The sequence below is a fragment of the Scomber japonicus genome, chromosome 16, assembly GCF_027409825.1.
Source record: "Scomber japonicus isolate fScoJap1 chromosome 16, fScoJap1.pri, whole genome shotgun sequence".
In the NCBI taxonomy this organism is placed as follows: Eukaryota; Metazoa; Chordata; class Actinopteri; order Scombriformes; family Scombridae; genus Scomber; species Scomber japonicus.
This window is the reverse complement of record NC_070593.1, coordinates 12,417,878-12,434,205: the sequence shown is the minus strand read 5'-3', so window position 1 is coordinate 12,434,205 and position 16,328 is coordinate 12,417,878. Positions and strand designations below refer to the sequence as shown.

At 38.4% G+C, this 16,328-nt stretch overlaps 2 protein-coding genes across 3 annotated transcripts; both read left to right on the top strand.

The window, feature by feature from the left end:
- The first annotated feature begins 2,892 nt into the window (after positions 1 to 2,892).
- manea (mannosidase, endo-alpha) lies at positions 2,893 to 9,777 on the top strand. Its single transcript, XM_053335911.1, has 5 exons — positions 2,893 to 3,170; positions 3,365 to 3,999; positions 5,375 to 5,484; positions 8,548 to 8,624; positions 8,717 to 9,777. Exons 2-5 carry the CDS (start codon positions 3,480 to 3,482, stop codon positions 9,348 to 9,350), a joined length of 1,341 nt encoding a protein of 446 aa, XP_053191886.1. The 5' UTR covers positions 2,893 to 3,170; positions 3,365 to 3,479; the 3' UTR covers positions 9,351 to 9,777.
- A 1,865-nt stretch (positions 9,778 to 11,642) lies between these two features.
- Positions 11,643 to 16,042, top strand: fut9a (fucosyltransferase 9a). 2 transcript variants are annotated; one of them, XM_053335916.1, is made up of 2 exons: positions 11,643 to 11,652; positions 14,128 to 16,042. In XM_053335916.1, exon 2 carries the CDS (start codon positions 14,136 to 14,138, stop codon positions 15,216 to 15,218), a length of 1,083 nt encoding a protein of 360 aa, XP_053191891.1. In that variant the 5' UTR covers positions 11,643 to 11,652; positions 14,128 to 14,135; the 3' UTR covers positions 15,219 to 16,042. The 2 variants fall into 2 exon arrangements, with proteins under 2 accessions (XP_053191891.1, XP_053191890.1); XM_053335915.1 differs by lacking the exon at positions 11,643 to 11,652 and adding an exon at positions 13,671 to 13,804.
- The last annotated feature ends 286 nt before the right edge of the window (positions 16,043 to 16,328 follow it).

Sequence of the window (16,328 nt, the reverse complement as noted above, 5' to 3'; positions counted from 1 at the left end):
TTGATGCCACCTGGTGTATAAATACAGTAGTGCAATACAAAATAATACAAATCTGACATTGTAAATTTCAAACCAGACTATTAAGGACAGGCTTTTCATTACATTGCCAGTACAAAATATTGTGTCATTTACCACAAAGAGGTACTTCTATTCTTCTGACCAGCAATTAGCCTGGTTGGCAATTGAACTTCAGTCTACTGCAAATATGATACAAACAGTTGACTCTGTGGAAAACAGTTGCCTCTTTTCTGTCTTTCTTTCTTTGCTCTCTGTGGCATTCTGTTGTATTTCTATGTTCTCTTTTCACATCGTTTACTTTTTATTCACTTAATTAATTTCCTAATATGATAATAAAACAATGAAGTATTACCAAAAGCAGTTTTGCAATTTGTACAAGTTTGTTTGAAAGTCTATAAATTCAATAAAATGGATGGAAACTAAAACTTTTGTTTCTTTTCCTTTTTCACTTTCGTTGCATTAAATGTATTTCTATAAATGTTTAAGACCAACTCACTATTCACTATACACTTTATTGTCTGACTATTCAATAGCTCCTTGACATTTTTTCTGTTGCATGAAGTAGAAAAGACCCACACAAGGCAAAAATCATCAGGTTAAATACAGTCAGTCATACTCAAGCAAGATAAGGCGCAGTGAAATGTGTCATGAAAATTCTCTTAATAATAGAAATCAATGAAAATCAGAGGAACTCATTCATTCATTTTATTTTTTCTGCTCATGTGCTCATGTGCTCCAGTGTGACAGTTTGAGTTACTGGTCCCTTCAGACGCCTCCTTGCCCAGTTCACAGCTTTTGGCAAGCCGAAGGTCAGTAACAGGACAAAACACTGAGAGCCCAGGTGGAGGTAAGACAAAATCCAGGCAAAGGTGAGCCACAGTACCACTTTCACAAAGAAGAGAGTGTAGTAGATGACAGTCTCTGAGCTGATTGTGGAGTTCTCCTGGGAAATAATTTAAGAGTCACAATTTGAACTTATCTGACAGGAAGTTAATACCTGAAACATGAATGTATGATTCCCACAATAAAACTGATTATGTCTGGTAATTTCAATATATCACACAGTATGTGAATTCATAGTTTGGTTAGTCGAACCTGTGCATTTTGTGCATCAGCTGTTTCAGCCATCATCAAATCAGGTCTGTCAAAAGTCCTCAGGCTGTAGGCTCTTATCTCCTTTCTGCGCCCAGAAGGCTTTCGTAGCTGTAGTTCTTCCATTGCCACTGAGTCTGTTGATGAAGATGAGGTTGTGGTTTGAGTTCTTCAAACAGCTATGCAATATTATAAACCGAAAATTGAAATCAGTTTGTATTTAGTGTTGCGTCTGCAGTCTTTCTTGACTCACCTTACACACCAGCTGCTGATGAGACAAGCAGGTTTACTTCTTGTCAACCTTTAATGTTACCAAGCACAGAAAAATAAACCTAGAATGTTTGTGTTTAAAATGGAAATTTTAGATAATAATATTCAGAGCTGAAACAGTTGGTTAATTAATGATAATGACGTTACACTTTATTAGAAACACCTGTTCAATGTATTGAAACAGCTCTGCTATAAATTCTACTTTAATGAAGCTTATACATTTTTAGTTTTTGCTGATATGTTCAGATAGGTGATAATTCTATTTATGTGTATTATTAAGGTCATAGCAGGTGGTGGTGTGGTTTTACTGGACTTCATTATATTAAAAAGTGTTCCCTAATATTCACTAGGAACACCCCATAGATGGTGGTGAGTGTATTTTGACAATCAACTGTTTTAATTCAATTCCAATGTATTGTGCCATCTCATACTAAAATACTAAAGAAGAGTGCTTTACATAAAAAACAAAAATGCAAAAAAAAAGAAAAAAGAAACAGCAATAATGTACACATAAAATCATACAAACATACTGTATTTTACGAGTGAAAAGTAACTTACGAAGCAAAAATACCACACATTACTCAGCTCACCTCACATCAAGTTTGCACTTAAGAAAATTGTGATGCACATTTTTCACTACATTTTTCACTATTTTCTGGCCTCTTAGGGACCACAAAAATCAATTGCTTGGCCGAGGAAAGACTCATTTGTTCACCCCTATAATATAACTTTGGGGAGTAATTATTTGTAACGGCATGATGTAATTTAATTACAAAATAAATGTAATTGTAATCCGTTATGGTTACTGAGAAAAAATGTGTAATTAAATTACAGTTACTTACTAAAATGTTGATTTTTTAAACATTTTTTTAATATATTACTGAATACATATACTGCTGTTTTTAATTTTTTAAAATAATTTAAAAAAAATATTTTATAAATAAATCATGATGTGGGCTTATTGTGTTACATAAATTGTGTTACAGTACCAATTAATCCCATGCCAGACTTTTGACTTTTTTCATTAAATATCTTTATTTTATATTCCAAAAATCTACAAAAACCAATGAATACATTTTCAAATGAGAGATAAATCTTGCTTTATTAGAAATGATCTCCCTTATAAATCATATTAGTATCCATGAAAAACACTTGAACTTGTTGGACTTACTTACTCCAACAGTTGAAAACATACGTTAGAAAATTAGAAAGGTAATCAAAAAGTAATCAAATGTAATAAGTACATTACTTTGATTAAGTAATTGAAATAGTTGCACTACATATTACATTTTAAATAGGGTACCTAGTAATCTGCAACCTATTACAAGTAACCTTCCCAATCCTAAATATCGTTTATTGCTCTGCTATAGTTTTGAGTTTTTTTAGTATGTAATACATCTTCCTCAACAATAGGGGGCGATATCTCTGACTCTGGTCCTGTGTCTGTTGTTGACTTCAGAGGGCGCATGCTTCCTATATCACATGGATGAGTCACATTCACTGCTCACTTCCTGTTTTGAGCTTTTGCAGATTTGTGACATTTTCTAACGAAAAAGCTGCTGAACCAGAAGTGCAGGTTGGGTCTCGTCCTCTGCATCTTTTGCAATAATTCATGAAGAGTCGTCGAAGCTAAAAGAGGAGCAGTGTTTTTAAAATTTAGACATGATATTTCCATCGTTGCAGTTTTACTCTAGAAGCAAGCAAAGGGTCTGTCAGCGGATACAACTAATATTTGTTTAGCCGCTGTCAGTCGTGGCTGCTGTTGACAGGACCAAAGTTCATCCACGCAGGTAAGGTTGAAGTAGCAAATGTCGTTAGCTTATTATTCGTGTTTTTTTGCTTTTTGCATGGCTAAAATGTGATATTTATAGTAAAACACAGTCAAAGTACTGCACCTGACTGTTACTGTGTGTCTGACATGTCGTCTCTCTGTCTTTCTGGTTCTCTTTTAACATGTGACATCTCTATTTCTTCACACCTCCAGGGCTGAACAACATCTCAGTGGCAGAGTTTCAATGGCAGCCTGTCCAACAACATCATCAGAGTCTCACTGCTGTCTCAACAATGAACTGTGGAAAGCCTCAAGCTCTGACTGAACAATGGCCAGGTTTAGGCGCAAATCTTGCATCACATTAATAGCTTTGGTGTTGCTTGTACTCATCTTAAGTGTGGTACTAAAATCGCTCACACCAGAGGACTCGGAGTTCGGCGGCCCTGTTGGCATCGAGCTGTTTACGGACAAAAAGAATGACAATCAGATCCAGAGAGACAATAAAGCTGACAGTAAACCAGACCAGACTAAAATGAATGACTCCGCTCAGTCAGACAAAGACAGAGAGCTGGAGGCTACACTGAGGAAGTTTCCTCCTCCCAACTACTATCTCCATGCTTTCTACTACACATGGTTTGGAAACCCCAAGTTTGATGGCAAATACGTCCACTGGGACCATCCACAGATGCCACACTGGGACTTCAAGGTGGCTCAGGGGTATCCACAAGGGAGACACGTCCCACCTGATGACATTGGATCCAATTTCTACCCGGCTTTAGGGGCTTACAGTTCAAGAGACCCCTCCATTTTAGAGGCTCATATGCAGCAGCTACGCACAGCAGCCATTGGTAAGATGAAAATGAACGGGAACTTCACACTGGGGCGGAACAATAATTCAACATTATCACCATTTTCTGACGATATATTATGATATGCCTGGGCGAACCTAGGAAACTGACCTCATTAAGCCAGATGTGACTGATCCAGATTAAATATAGTTTCTTTATCAAGATCTTTAAAAATTCATTCTTTCTGCTCTGAGTTACATTCATCGTCTCACAGTGGGCTGCCAGTTTTTGCCACAGCAATCCTTCATCAAATGTTATTAGGACTGTAACTTACTATTATTTCTATTATCAAGTAATCTGTTCATTATTAATCAATTAGTTGTTTGGTCCATGAAACGGTTAAAGATGGCATTCAGCATTTCATAAGCCCAAGCCTCAAATGTCTTGTTTTGCCCCCACCAACTGTGCACAACACAAAGATATTTAGTTTACAGTCATAGAAGACTAAAGTAACCACAAAATATTCATATTTGAGAAGCTGTTTTTCAGAGAATTTGGACATTCAAACGACTCAAAGTGATAAATCTATTATTGAAATAGCTGGGAATTAATTTAGGCAGCTAATTAACAGACTAATCATCAAAGCTGAAAATGTTACTTCAAATGAGCCCACTGAGTACTATGCAGTGGGGCTGGCTAATTTAAATTAGTTTAGGTAAAAAAGTTGGATTGGGTGAGAAAAAGTAGGATCGGTGCATCTTTAGTGAAATGATCAGGATTTATAGTACTAGTAACATTATTTTACAATGTAGAAGATATATGCAAAATCTAACTTAGAATAATCAGACTGGTTTTCAGTGCTGTGACCTGCGTTCATTCACCATTCATTCAAAAACCTTACCTAACTTAGTCAGTTTTTATATACAATACACATAGAGTCATTTATTTGGACAACAGAATTTTGTAGAAAATGTTACTTTATCATCACAAAACAATAATAGCACAAAAATAATATTGATTAATTGTATAGCCGTCTGTTTTGATACATACAGTAATTCAATGATTGTAATCAATAAATTAATTATAAAACTTAAAGTTTCACAGATGTATTTATAGTGTTCACACTTTATAATAGTGTTATATTTACAGTAAATTACCTTTTTAAATGTTGTGAAACTGATTATCATTTAGGTAACAAAATAGGATGTAACATACATTATCCATATTTTGACAAGTATTTATATCCAATAAACGCTGCACTGATTATCAGCATTCTCATTTCCGCCATTGTCAGCCCTTTATCCCTTCCCATAGTATCACCTCAGTACATTTAGGGATAATATATTGTTATAATAATTGTATTATAATATAATGTATATTATGTTCATTAAAGTGTTTTGTCATTCAGGTTTGAGGAACTGTTATTTATTTGCAGGTGTCCTTTCTGTTTCCTGGTACCCTCCTAGTACGAAGGATGACAATGGTGAGCCAACAGATGACATTGTGCCTTTGCTGCTGGAAGTGGCACATAAATACTACATTAAGGTCTGTATGAACACAACATCGAGCTTTATAAGCATCTGTGTGCAATAGTTGAATACACGTGTGATGTACCAAGTCTAGTGCCCAGTCAATAATATCGGTGGGCCTTTCACAGATATACCAGTATCGGTGTCCATGTTTTCCCATATGCACTGATATAAAACTTTTTCTACAGAAATTATAATGCAGAAAATAATGATCAGAGTAATTTAACCATGGAGTCATTATGTAGTTTGTCCAGCAGAGAGTGCTTCGACTTCATTTACAATACAGTCAGCTCCGCATGTGGGGCGGAGTTAGTATCAGAGGGTAGTACAGATTTGGAATCAAGCGATGTCTCCACAGAAGTTGCAAACGAGTTTGTGAAAGACATACTATGAAGTTAACAAACAATGACCCCATCATTTTCCCTTTTCAATATAACTAATATAACATTAAGTCCATCCCTATGGAAGCGTATCTGCACCTTTATTCAAATGGAAATTCATCCTGCAAAATGGCAATTCAATCTTCAATTTTGTCATGCAATTTGACAATGCTTTTTTTTTTTTTTATTCGCAATTCAATATGCAAAGTGATAATGCAATCTTCAATACAGTTTTAATTATCTCAATGAAAATTAGGAATTTAAATTAAATTACATGAAGTGCAAAGTGGCAATGCAATCCTCGCATCACTTTGTATTTTCTTAGGTTAAACAATGAAATACAACAGCGCCCCCACTTACTGGATTGCATTTCCACACGCATTATCTGCACCAAAATTCAACCAATCAGAGACAGGGAACGTTCATGCTTGTGCACGGGTCAAATGGAGGAGTTGGTTTAGCGGAATCAGTCGGAGCGAGTCAGTTTGCAATGATAAATATAGCGGAGTCAGTCATAGCTAAGTCGGTAGCGCAGCTCCTGAGAGAGGCCGCTGCAGCACTTGAGGAGCAGGGATGGCCCCAAGAAACACCATCTCCACCTACAGATAACCCAAGACCGGTGTCATGCCAAAAAGTGACCTGACTAAATTAACATAGTAATATTAGCAGACTGAAAAGTTTGCAGGTTTTCTGCAGCTCAGCAGATGGTGCGGTGGTGGACTGAGTCTGTTGACTTCCTACTACGTTGTGACCTAGTTTATGAGACACAATGATGAAAAATAAACCACTTCCCCATTTTTTACTGTGTGATGACCAGTAGAGTTAGGGGAAAAATGTACATATCGCGATTTTTTTATGGGGTGATTTTAAAAATCGATTTTTCTCCCCAGAATTGATTTTTTTTTTCTATTTTTTTATTTTCTAAGTGTTTTATTTTATTACCTTACAGCACTACCTTCTCAGCGCCGCTGCAAAAATGACTGTGGTTGAAGTAACCTGACGTTAACTATGTTGATCACTTGCTCAAATTCATTAGAAGTTGCTACCAGCGAGTTAACTATATAACTTCACTTTTGGCTTCGGTGTAGGCTTTATAACACAACCTGACCCCTCCCTTCATAAGCTACTGAAGTAGGGGGAGTTTAAATGCAGACATCCCAACTCTCCTGGACGTCCTGTGGGTCTCGAGCATATTGATAGCGGCTCCTTGACGCCCGCAAATGAGATACAATCTCCTGGAATCTGGAGCAACCAAGCAAGAGCGTGCACTAGAGTGACTGAGCGCGTGTGCGTGTCTGTGTGTGTGACTATCAATGCAGTGCGTGAGAGCACAGCGTCCTGATGGTGTGTGTGTTGCTGCTTATTACACCAATCGCACCTAAATCTTCTAAAGTGTAGGAGCAGTTCACACTACATAAAATTAGCAAGTGTGTGCTGCATCCTGCGCACGTATGCACACGCACAAAAAAACAATCGGTATTCTATAGCTTTTGCGCGTCATATCAAAGATAGAATGTCACTGTGTGGATCATTAACCTTGTTGCTCCCTGGTTATAGTTAGTGAACTATCAGCTTCTACCTGCTCAGATCTCACAGTCAGCAGTAGGAGAGGAGGAGAGCAGCAGGGGAATCTAACACACATACAGTAGTTTGTATGGAAGCCTAATGATGGAAAAAGTAAAACTGGTTACTACAAAAATAAACCATTATTATTATTATTTATCTTTTATTTATTGTTCCAACAGCTCAGGTCGACTGAACAACAGAAAATACCTATTTTTGTGTAGCATACATGTGTATGTTATTTTGTTAAAGCTATCAGACATTACACTACTTCAGAGAGCACTGAGTAGTCAGAGCACTTTACTTATTATTTTAAATCATATTGATTAATCTATTGAACAATTCATTACATTGACACAGGCTGATGTGCATTGTTTATGGGAATGTAATTCATGGTTTATCATCTCTAGAAGTGTATGATTCAACTTTTGTTTTTTAAGAAGGAAAAGAAAATTGCAATTATTGATTTATATCGAATCGCATTACTTGTAGAATCGCAATTATCAAGAATCGTGATACAATCGTATCGTGACCAAAGCATATCGTCCCAACCGCTAATGACCAGCTCATCATACTCGAAACACTTGAACATGATTAACAGAATAACGTTACGGTGTAACACCGCTGCCAGTCTTCATCACTTCTCTCTGCTGTTTGTGAGTTATAGTTATACATGAACGGTGAAATATTGATAATGACATTTATTGATATACAATAAATATATATTTATGGTTGGAGTTCAATCAATTGAAATAATGACTGATAAGATACAGTACTGATGTTTATTTTGCTATTTTATTTTGTTAGTGCTAATTTCTAGAAATTCTTAACAATGTTAAACATTCCTCATTAGTTACTTGTTTAATAAAGCCACCTCATATCAGTGAACACGCCACATAGAGAATGTCTTTCATTCCAGGTCAAAAATCCATTACATCGGCCACCATACCGGTTATCGATGAATATTCCTACTCTAAAATCGGTATCGGTTTCAAAAATCCCATATCAGTCGGGCTCTAAGCAAGTCGCTTTAAAACATCTGTAATATTCTAAAAATAAGAAATGATTGTTCTCAAAAAATAATAAAGAGAATAAACTGAAATGATTTTATGTTGTCATGATTTGTTTGTTAACAGGTTTGTTTCCATATTGAACCATACAAAGGAAGAGATGAAGTCAATATGTACACTAATATCAAATACATCATTGAAAAGTGAGTAGTATTGTGTTTCTTCAGAGACATCCCATGATTTTATAATCTTTCCAGGAATCATTTTTTTCATGATTAATATCTCCTCTCCTCAGATACGGAGAGCACCCTGCCTTCTTCAAGTACAGGACAAACAATGGAAAGCTCCTTCCACTCTTCTACGTGTATGACTCCTATCTGATGAACTCGGAGCAGTGGACCAAACTGCTAAAACACACAGAGAGTAACAGCATCAGGGATACCCCGTATGATGCCATATTCATCGCCCTGCTGGTTGAGGAGAAACATAAGCGGGATATCCTGACTGCGGGTTTTGATGGCATCTATACCTATTTCGCCACTAATGGCTTTTCCTATGGGTCCACTCAGCGGAACTGGGACTCCATTAAGGCTTTCTGCGAAGATAACAACCTGATATTCATTCCAAGTGTGGGTCCAGGTTATATTGACACAAGCGTTCGACCCTGGAACTTCCAAAACACTCGAAACCGTATCAATGGGAAATACTACGAGACATCGCTAAGTGCTGCATTAGAAGCCAGGCCTGATTTCATTTCCATAACATCTTTTAATGAATGGCACGAGGGAACTCAAATTGAAATGGCAATTCCCAAAGCGAGCCAGACTGTGTACTTGGACTACCTGCCTAATAAACCTGCCATCTACCTGGAGATTACTCGCAAATGGGCTGCGATATTTGGTGGTGAGCGCAGAAGATGGCAGGAATGATCTGACTAAGAGCCATTTAGTGTTGATACTGTATTTGATGTTATAATAACTAATAATAACTTAATGAAGAATACACAACCAAGTACAAAGGATGAATGATTGATTGAGAAAAGCCACAGGCAAGTCAACGACTTCATTACTGATCTATGTTACCTTTTACACTTGGGTACACTTACACTTACACTTTACTTGCTTTACGTGCTTTAAACTACTTCATGTTTACACAACCTGGATTAATGACATAATGAGCATGTTTTATCACTGTTATAGGTTTCAGTTTATTTCCAGCTGAAGCTATGTGTAGGCATGTTTTTGCCTTTGCCTTTCTGTAATCTGTGACTATATTAAACCTCAATAGATATAAATGATGTACACCCTAACAAGAATGGAAAGACACAAGTAAACAAAGCAGTCTGATGGTACAAAAGCTGTTGCCTCACTTTCTCTTCCACCATAGATCTTGATATTTGAAAGGCATGTCAGACTAAAATCTTGAAAAGGATCATAGTGATGCAAACAGTACAGGGATGACCAGACAGTAGCTCAGTAATTGAAACTGACGTGCAGCCCAGGGACAGAGTGGAGAGTAAAATCAATGCTACTTTTATCCGTGGAATAGTTCTTATGGTTAATGGTCTGTCACTATTGTGCATGTCTGATACGTGCGTGTCAAAGTGGCATGTGTCTGTCTGTATTTGTCACTTACAGAACCTTAACACCGCTCTGATTATAGTTTTCGGAGCTCCTTCGCTTCAAAAGTTAACGTGCTGAAGATGAAAAGTTGCTCATTAGATAATTATCACTCCACCACCTCTCCTGACATCTAGGTGCATGAGAGTGAGTCAGAGACAGGTGCAGGATGCAGGGACAGTGCAGAGATCCTTTACTGTGGTGAGTGATGAAAGGGATTTGACAGTTTAGAATAATTTGTCAATGGGAATATTGAATGGGAAACATTTCAGTCAAGGTGTCCTGTATGACCAATAAAGTCAGGAGCAACATTTTCTTGAAAATGTGCTAACTTAATATACTGTTCTCAGGTGAACCATCTTTTGCTATGCTCAATTTCAAACTGTAAATCAACACTGGACCCTCAAATTCATTGTCATTTATTTGTAAAGGCAATCAGAATTTGCCATATGGCACAGCTGTGACATATAGATTAATCAATTTCTATACTTAGCTTTTTAATAAGTTCTAATATGATCTAGGGCCAAACACTTCCGCTGGATATAATTATAAAATGTATCCAGTCAGATCAAAGTGTCAAAACACCTGTTAAAAATACCTCCCATTAGATGTACAAATTTACACGGTACAGTAGGCTACTGATTTTTTTGTTAGTGTCCATTTTTAGAAATGCTTATGTTAAATACTTCATTATTTAGCCTACTTGTTTAATAAAGCAACCTCATATAGTGAACAATCTGCATAGAACATCTATTTTCATTCCAGTTCAAAAATTCATTATCGGCCACCATATCGGTTAGGCTATCTGTAAACTTTTCCACCCTAAAATCGGTATCGGTTTCAAAAATCCCATATTGATTGTACTCTAGATGATACTGTGATAAATGCTCTGCCTGAGAGCGACTATAACTTTCACGTTATAATGTTTTAAGTTTCACTTAAAACAAAGGATGTAGCAGGCCCCATGACTGTGGTTGCCTTGGGCCCCAAAATGACTAAATCCGCACCTGCTTACCTGTGGGTTGCTGAGAAGCAGGTCTTTATAACGTGATTTTAGTCTTTTTCTGTCTGACTCTTGGAATTATAACGTGACACTTATCACGTTATAACGCCGCAATACGTACTGATTTCTCAGCATCTCATTCACTCTGACTCTGCCACGGCCCGCAGCTGCAGTGACGGTAAACAGAGCAAGGTAGCGCATGGGCAGCCAGCAGGGAATTATTCCACATCGCATCACATCCCTGAGCATATATGGCGTCCCAACACACCGAGCCATGATGTTAATGTGCAAGCTGAGCGAGTAGTCACCAATTTCTTTTATCATTTAAATTATCTTTATTTTATTCATTTTTTATTCGCAGCCATCATCCTTTGCGTCGGTGTGCATCAGCGGGGAAGATTGCAGTGCACATTGCTACAGTAGGTATCATTTTCCAGATCAAAAACGATGGATGTGGGATCATCCGGATCCACTCCTGCAAATACGGCGGACGTTTTTTTTATTCCAGCGCCGCATCCTCATCCTCCATATGTTGCAAGGTGTCTTTGAAAATGGACCTCTGGAGGAAATGAGAAGAAAGGTCTTTTTTGACTCACGCCTGTCGAGATGGTGAGTGAAATGCATTGCTATTTTTTCCCCCTGCACCCATGGCTGAGCAGCAGTACCTGCTTTAGACAGCAAATGCTTGCCAGCTAATTAGAAATGATCCCCACAGAAAGATGTCACAGCAAAAATCACTGACTGGTGCTTTCCATCGTAGCATCATTACATTTTAACGCACTATAGTTTACACTGAATGTGACCATCAAGGCTTTTTCTCCTATCGACACATGTGACTTGTATTTCAAGCCTTTGATTGCGCTCTTGGATGTGTTAGTAGGATAAATAGTCTACTGTCCATTTTCAGCACCGTATACCACGCTATTATTCATATTATGCGCGTTTTTTTTCCCTTTTTTTGGTGCTCAAAGGGCTGTTGTGTTTGGCAACACATGAAATATCCAAACGCTTCTCCAATATTCTCGTTAACTTCAATGCAGTGTTTCGCCGAAAGACAACCATTAAATAAAAAAACAGCGGCTCGTCTGTGGCATCACGTTTTTAAAAAATGACCTTCAGTGCTCGGTGGCTGGAAATTAATTCTCACCTGGGATGGAGTGTCCTTTTTACAATCAGTGCAATGGCCTTCCTGACAGAACACACATAAATCAAAGTGGACATTAAAAAGAAGATAATAAAATTGTGGGATGTGTGCTCTCCTCCTGCCCTTTAGCCTACCTCTTACTAAAACCACATCAGGGATTTAATGCATCTCTGTGAGTGATGCTACCAAAATCTGTGCTTGTAGGGTTTTTTTGTAGCCTCTCTCTACTCATTTTAAAGGTAGCCCCGCTGCAGACTACTCACCCATGCGGTGCTCATGTCCCAAATACATCACAATGCATTTGACCAAACCCCAGATATCTTATTTAAAATCTGAATGAATGATTGAGCTGCAGGCATGTCTCACTCTGGTCTCTTTTTGTTGGTGTAGAGATGAACACAGAAGAGGAAAATAACTGTGAGCAATGCTGTATTACCCCCTCATATTAAATACTCTGACCTCAGCACCATCACCATGGAGACACTATAACTTTACCTGCACACTGCCTATAAGCCTGATTTTATCCCTATACTACAATTCAACCTTTCAGAATCTATAGGTACTGTGTTTTATCGCGATACTACAGTTCAGCCTTTCAGAATCTATAGGTACTGTATTTTACATCCCTGACACAAACCGCATGTGACACAAACCACATGTGAGGGCATGCTTAAGCTTATCGCTACCGCTGACATAAAATGTGTTTCAGCGGTATAAGAGGATTTGCCTACATGAAAATGTATTGATACCGCAAGCTTTTAAAAGGAGTTACACTCATCTGACCCTGGTTCATGTGGCCTTTAGGTGCAGATCTGGGGATGTAAGTCACAGATGATGGTATGGATGAAAGAGATGAAGGGGAACTGTTATACTTAAGGCCAATACCATTCTCTATATGGCGTACTGAACAGATGATGTAAGGATAATATGAGTTCACAAACTGCTTTTATTGATTTAAATCTGCTTGTATGGCCTCTTTATGCAACATGCAGGTGTGTTGAGCCCCATGAGCTGGAGAGTCAGGGGGTCTTTCTACTCTACTCAGCCTTAAGATGGCAGTATTCTCTTACAATAGATAGCGTTTGACAAAAACTAATAACAGCTGGGAGCTTAGTCTGTGCTTAACTGGCAATTTTGAAATAACATGCATGATTAACTGGCCATTTTGATTATGATTAATGTAAGTGTTTTCGGTTTATGTCCCAACTTCATTTAAAAGATTTGTTTGTGGAGATAAAGCTGCAATTTAATTGCATATAACCTTCAAAAATGCTGCTGCAATTTTTTTTCTGTGGTGATGTTATGTTTCTTGCCCCCTGCCCCCTACCCTAATTGATTCTCTCTGATTCTCTTTCCCTGCTCATGTAAAGGAGGCATCATTAAGAAGACCTGTACATTCAAGATCAAACACACTTCATTAAATCATTAGGGATCATTATTATTCTGTGTAAGAGCAAAGAAGCATCTCTCAGCTGTGACCTGCAGTTGTTTTTTTTCTATGAGCACTGAATCACAAAGAAGATTGATCCCACTGTCGACCCAATGTAGGAACTGCTCACTCCGATTCCCACAACCTCTACTCTTGCTTGGATTTCAGCATTCAGTCAAATCCACAAGGTTTGTATTACAATTTTCCCATGGAGGTAACACATTTTTCTTTATCAGTGATCCAAAGCCCTGGCTGCCTCAATAATAGCAGGATGTATATTCATATTATCGCAAGAACAGGAACATGGTGTGCAGATGCAGATGTTCACAGGCCAACTGTAATTAAATGAGGCACAAATGATGTTTAGTGTCGCTGATCCAATGTAACAGACATTATAAATACATCTTATTAGCGTGCAGGACTTTGACACAATTTCCTTATGTGTCTGCATCCTGTTGAGTGGATCTGAATCATGACTTTCATGGCTTCTTCTTTGGTTTGCCCTTTTCAGGACAGAGTATGCCATCTGCACCTTTTCACAGAATCCTACGACCCCTTCTGCTCGGCACTTTCATACTGGGATGCTTTGTGACTCTGTTTTTGATGTATTTTAAACCATCCACCAGCTGGTTATCAGGTCCCGTAGAGTCAACAGTATCCCCAGACCGGGTCAAGAACCTCTTTTCCACCAAGAGCGATAAAAACGTGACCACCGTGCTGATCTGGCTCTGGCCCTTTGGACAAACCTATGACCTAAGCGTCTGCAGCTCTCTCTTCAACATCGAAGGCTGCTTCATCACAGCAGACAGGAACCTCTATAACAAGTCAGATGGGGTTGTCATCCATCACAGGGACATCTGCACTGACCTGTCCAACCTGCCGCCGCTCCAGCGACCATCCTTCCAGAAGTGGATATGGATGAACTTGGAGTCCCCGTCGCACTCCTCCCAGCTGCCTGGGATCGAGAATCTGTTCAATCTGACTCTCAATTACCGTCAGGATGCTGACATTGAAGTGCCTTATGGGTCCATTGTAGCAGCGGACAGCGAGGAGGACTTTGTCCCACCCAGCAAAAACAAACTGATCTGCTGGATTGTGAGCAACTGGAACCAGGACCATGTGCGGGTGAAATACTATAATGAGCTGTACAAACACATTGAGGTTCACGCGTATGGACAAGCCTTTGGGGAGTATATCTCTGATCAAGACTACTTCCCCACCATCGCCAGCTGTAAGTTCTACCTGGCATTTGAGAACTCCATCCACAAGGACTACATTACTGAAAAACTGTACAACCCACTCTCTGTGGGGACAGTGCCAGTGGTTCTCGGCCCAGCTAGGCAGAACTACGAGAACTTTATTGAGGGAGATGCCTTCATCCACGTGGATGACTTCACCTCGCCCAAGGAGCTGGCCGATTACCTGCTGCTCCTGGACAAGAATGAGGAAATGTACCTCAGGTACTTTGACTGGCGGCGGCACTTTAAAGTAAAGAAGGCCTATTTCTGGGCAGAGCACACATGCCTAGCTTGTGATTACTTGCGTAGGCACAAGGAGTACAAGGCATTCAATAACCTTGACAAGTGGTACTGGGGTGGATAGTGCTTTGAAGGGCTATGCAGTGCTTGTTTTATTGTTGAAGGCAGTGCTTTAAGATTTTTGTCCTTCGGTTAACATGAAACTTCATTACTGTTCTGTCCAGAGCTCCCGAATGATGTTTTTTTATTGGTTCAGTGGTCCAGTGACACATCCATCTTGTTTTTATTATGTCTTTTTTTGCAAGCCAATTTTGCTAAGCCTTACTTACTTTTATGTTATCCATTTACAATTTTTAATTTATTTTTTTAAGAATTACAAATGCACTAGATTTTGTATTGCTCTTTCAGCCCATGTTTTGCTTATCATGACCTATTTTGCTGCTAATTTTGTTGTATTTTTAGTATGAATGCTTGATTGTATGGATGAACCTCTACAATGGACAACATTTACGATGCAAGAGTGTTGTTTTTTTCTTTGAAATATCACACATTTATGTTATTTTTCTTTTTGAAGTGGCACAAAGAGGACATTGAAGTAGTGTTTCGCTGTGAAAGGGAGACTGACAGAAAAAATATTTATGTAATATTTATTCAAGTGAGGCATTATATGATAAAAACATTCTCATCTGTGCTAGTGATGCAGTCACCTATGCAGTGTTTACTGAACTCTAATGTGAAAGTAGTTCAATTGTGTCATGTACATACTGTGTATTTTGGGATTATGTAGCTGTCATTTTTTCCATATTTTTGTAAATCTGCATTTGCACTGCTAATCCACACGTTACCTATCTTAACATAATGTACAGTAAGACAGACGACCATAGTATTATGTGGTTGTAGATGGCATATGGTGATCATTGCCCTGGCAGTCTCTGACAGCAGATGTGACTCTGCTCCGTGAGAGGAAGGTTACTATTTTAATCATATTGTGAATTGTTCATTGTCACATGTGATGTGTCAGAGTGCAGTTGGATCCTGTGTGGATGATGATAGTACAGTACAGAGCCATTGTACTGCAATATGAATACTCCCCCACACCTCATTATGTTGCATTCTAATTTGATCTACAAAAGTTGTTAATATATAATTGAATCCAGTGATGGTAAAGAGCACAACATTGACATATTACTGGATTGTTTCTTTTCGCTGTTGTCTGTGCATACTGTACTCTCAT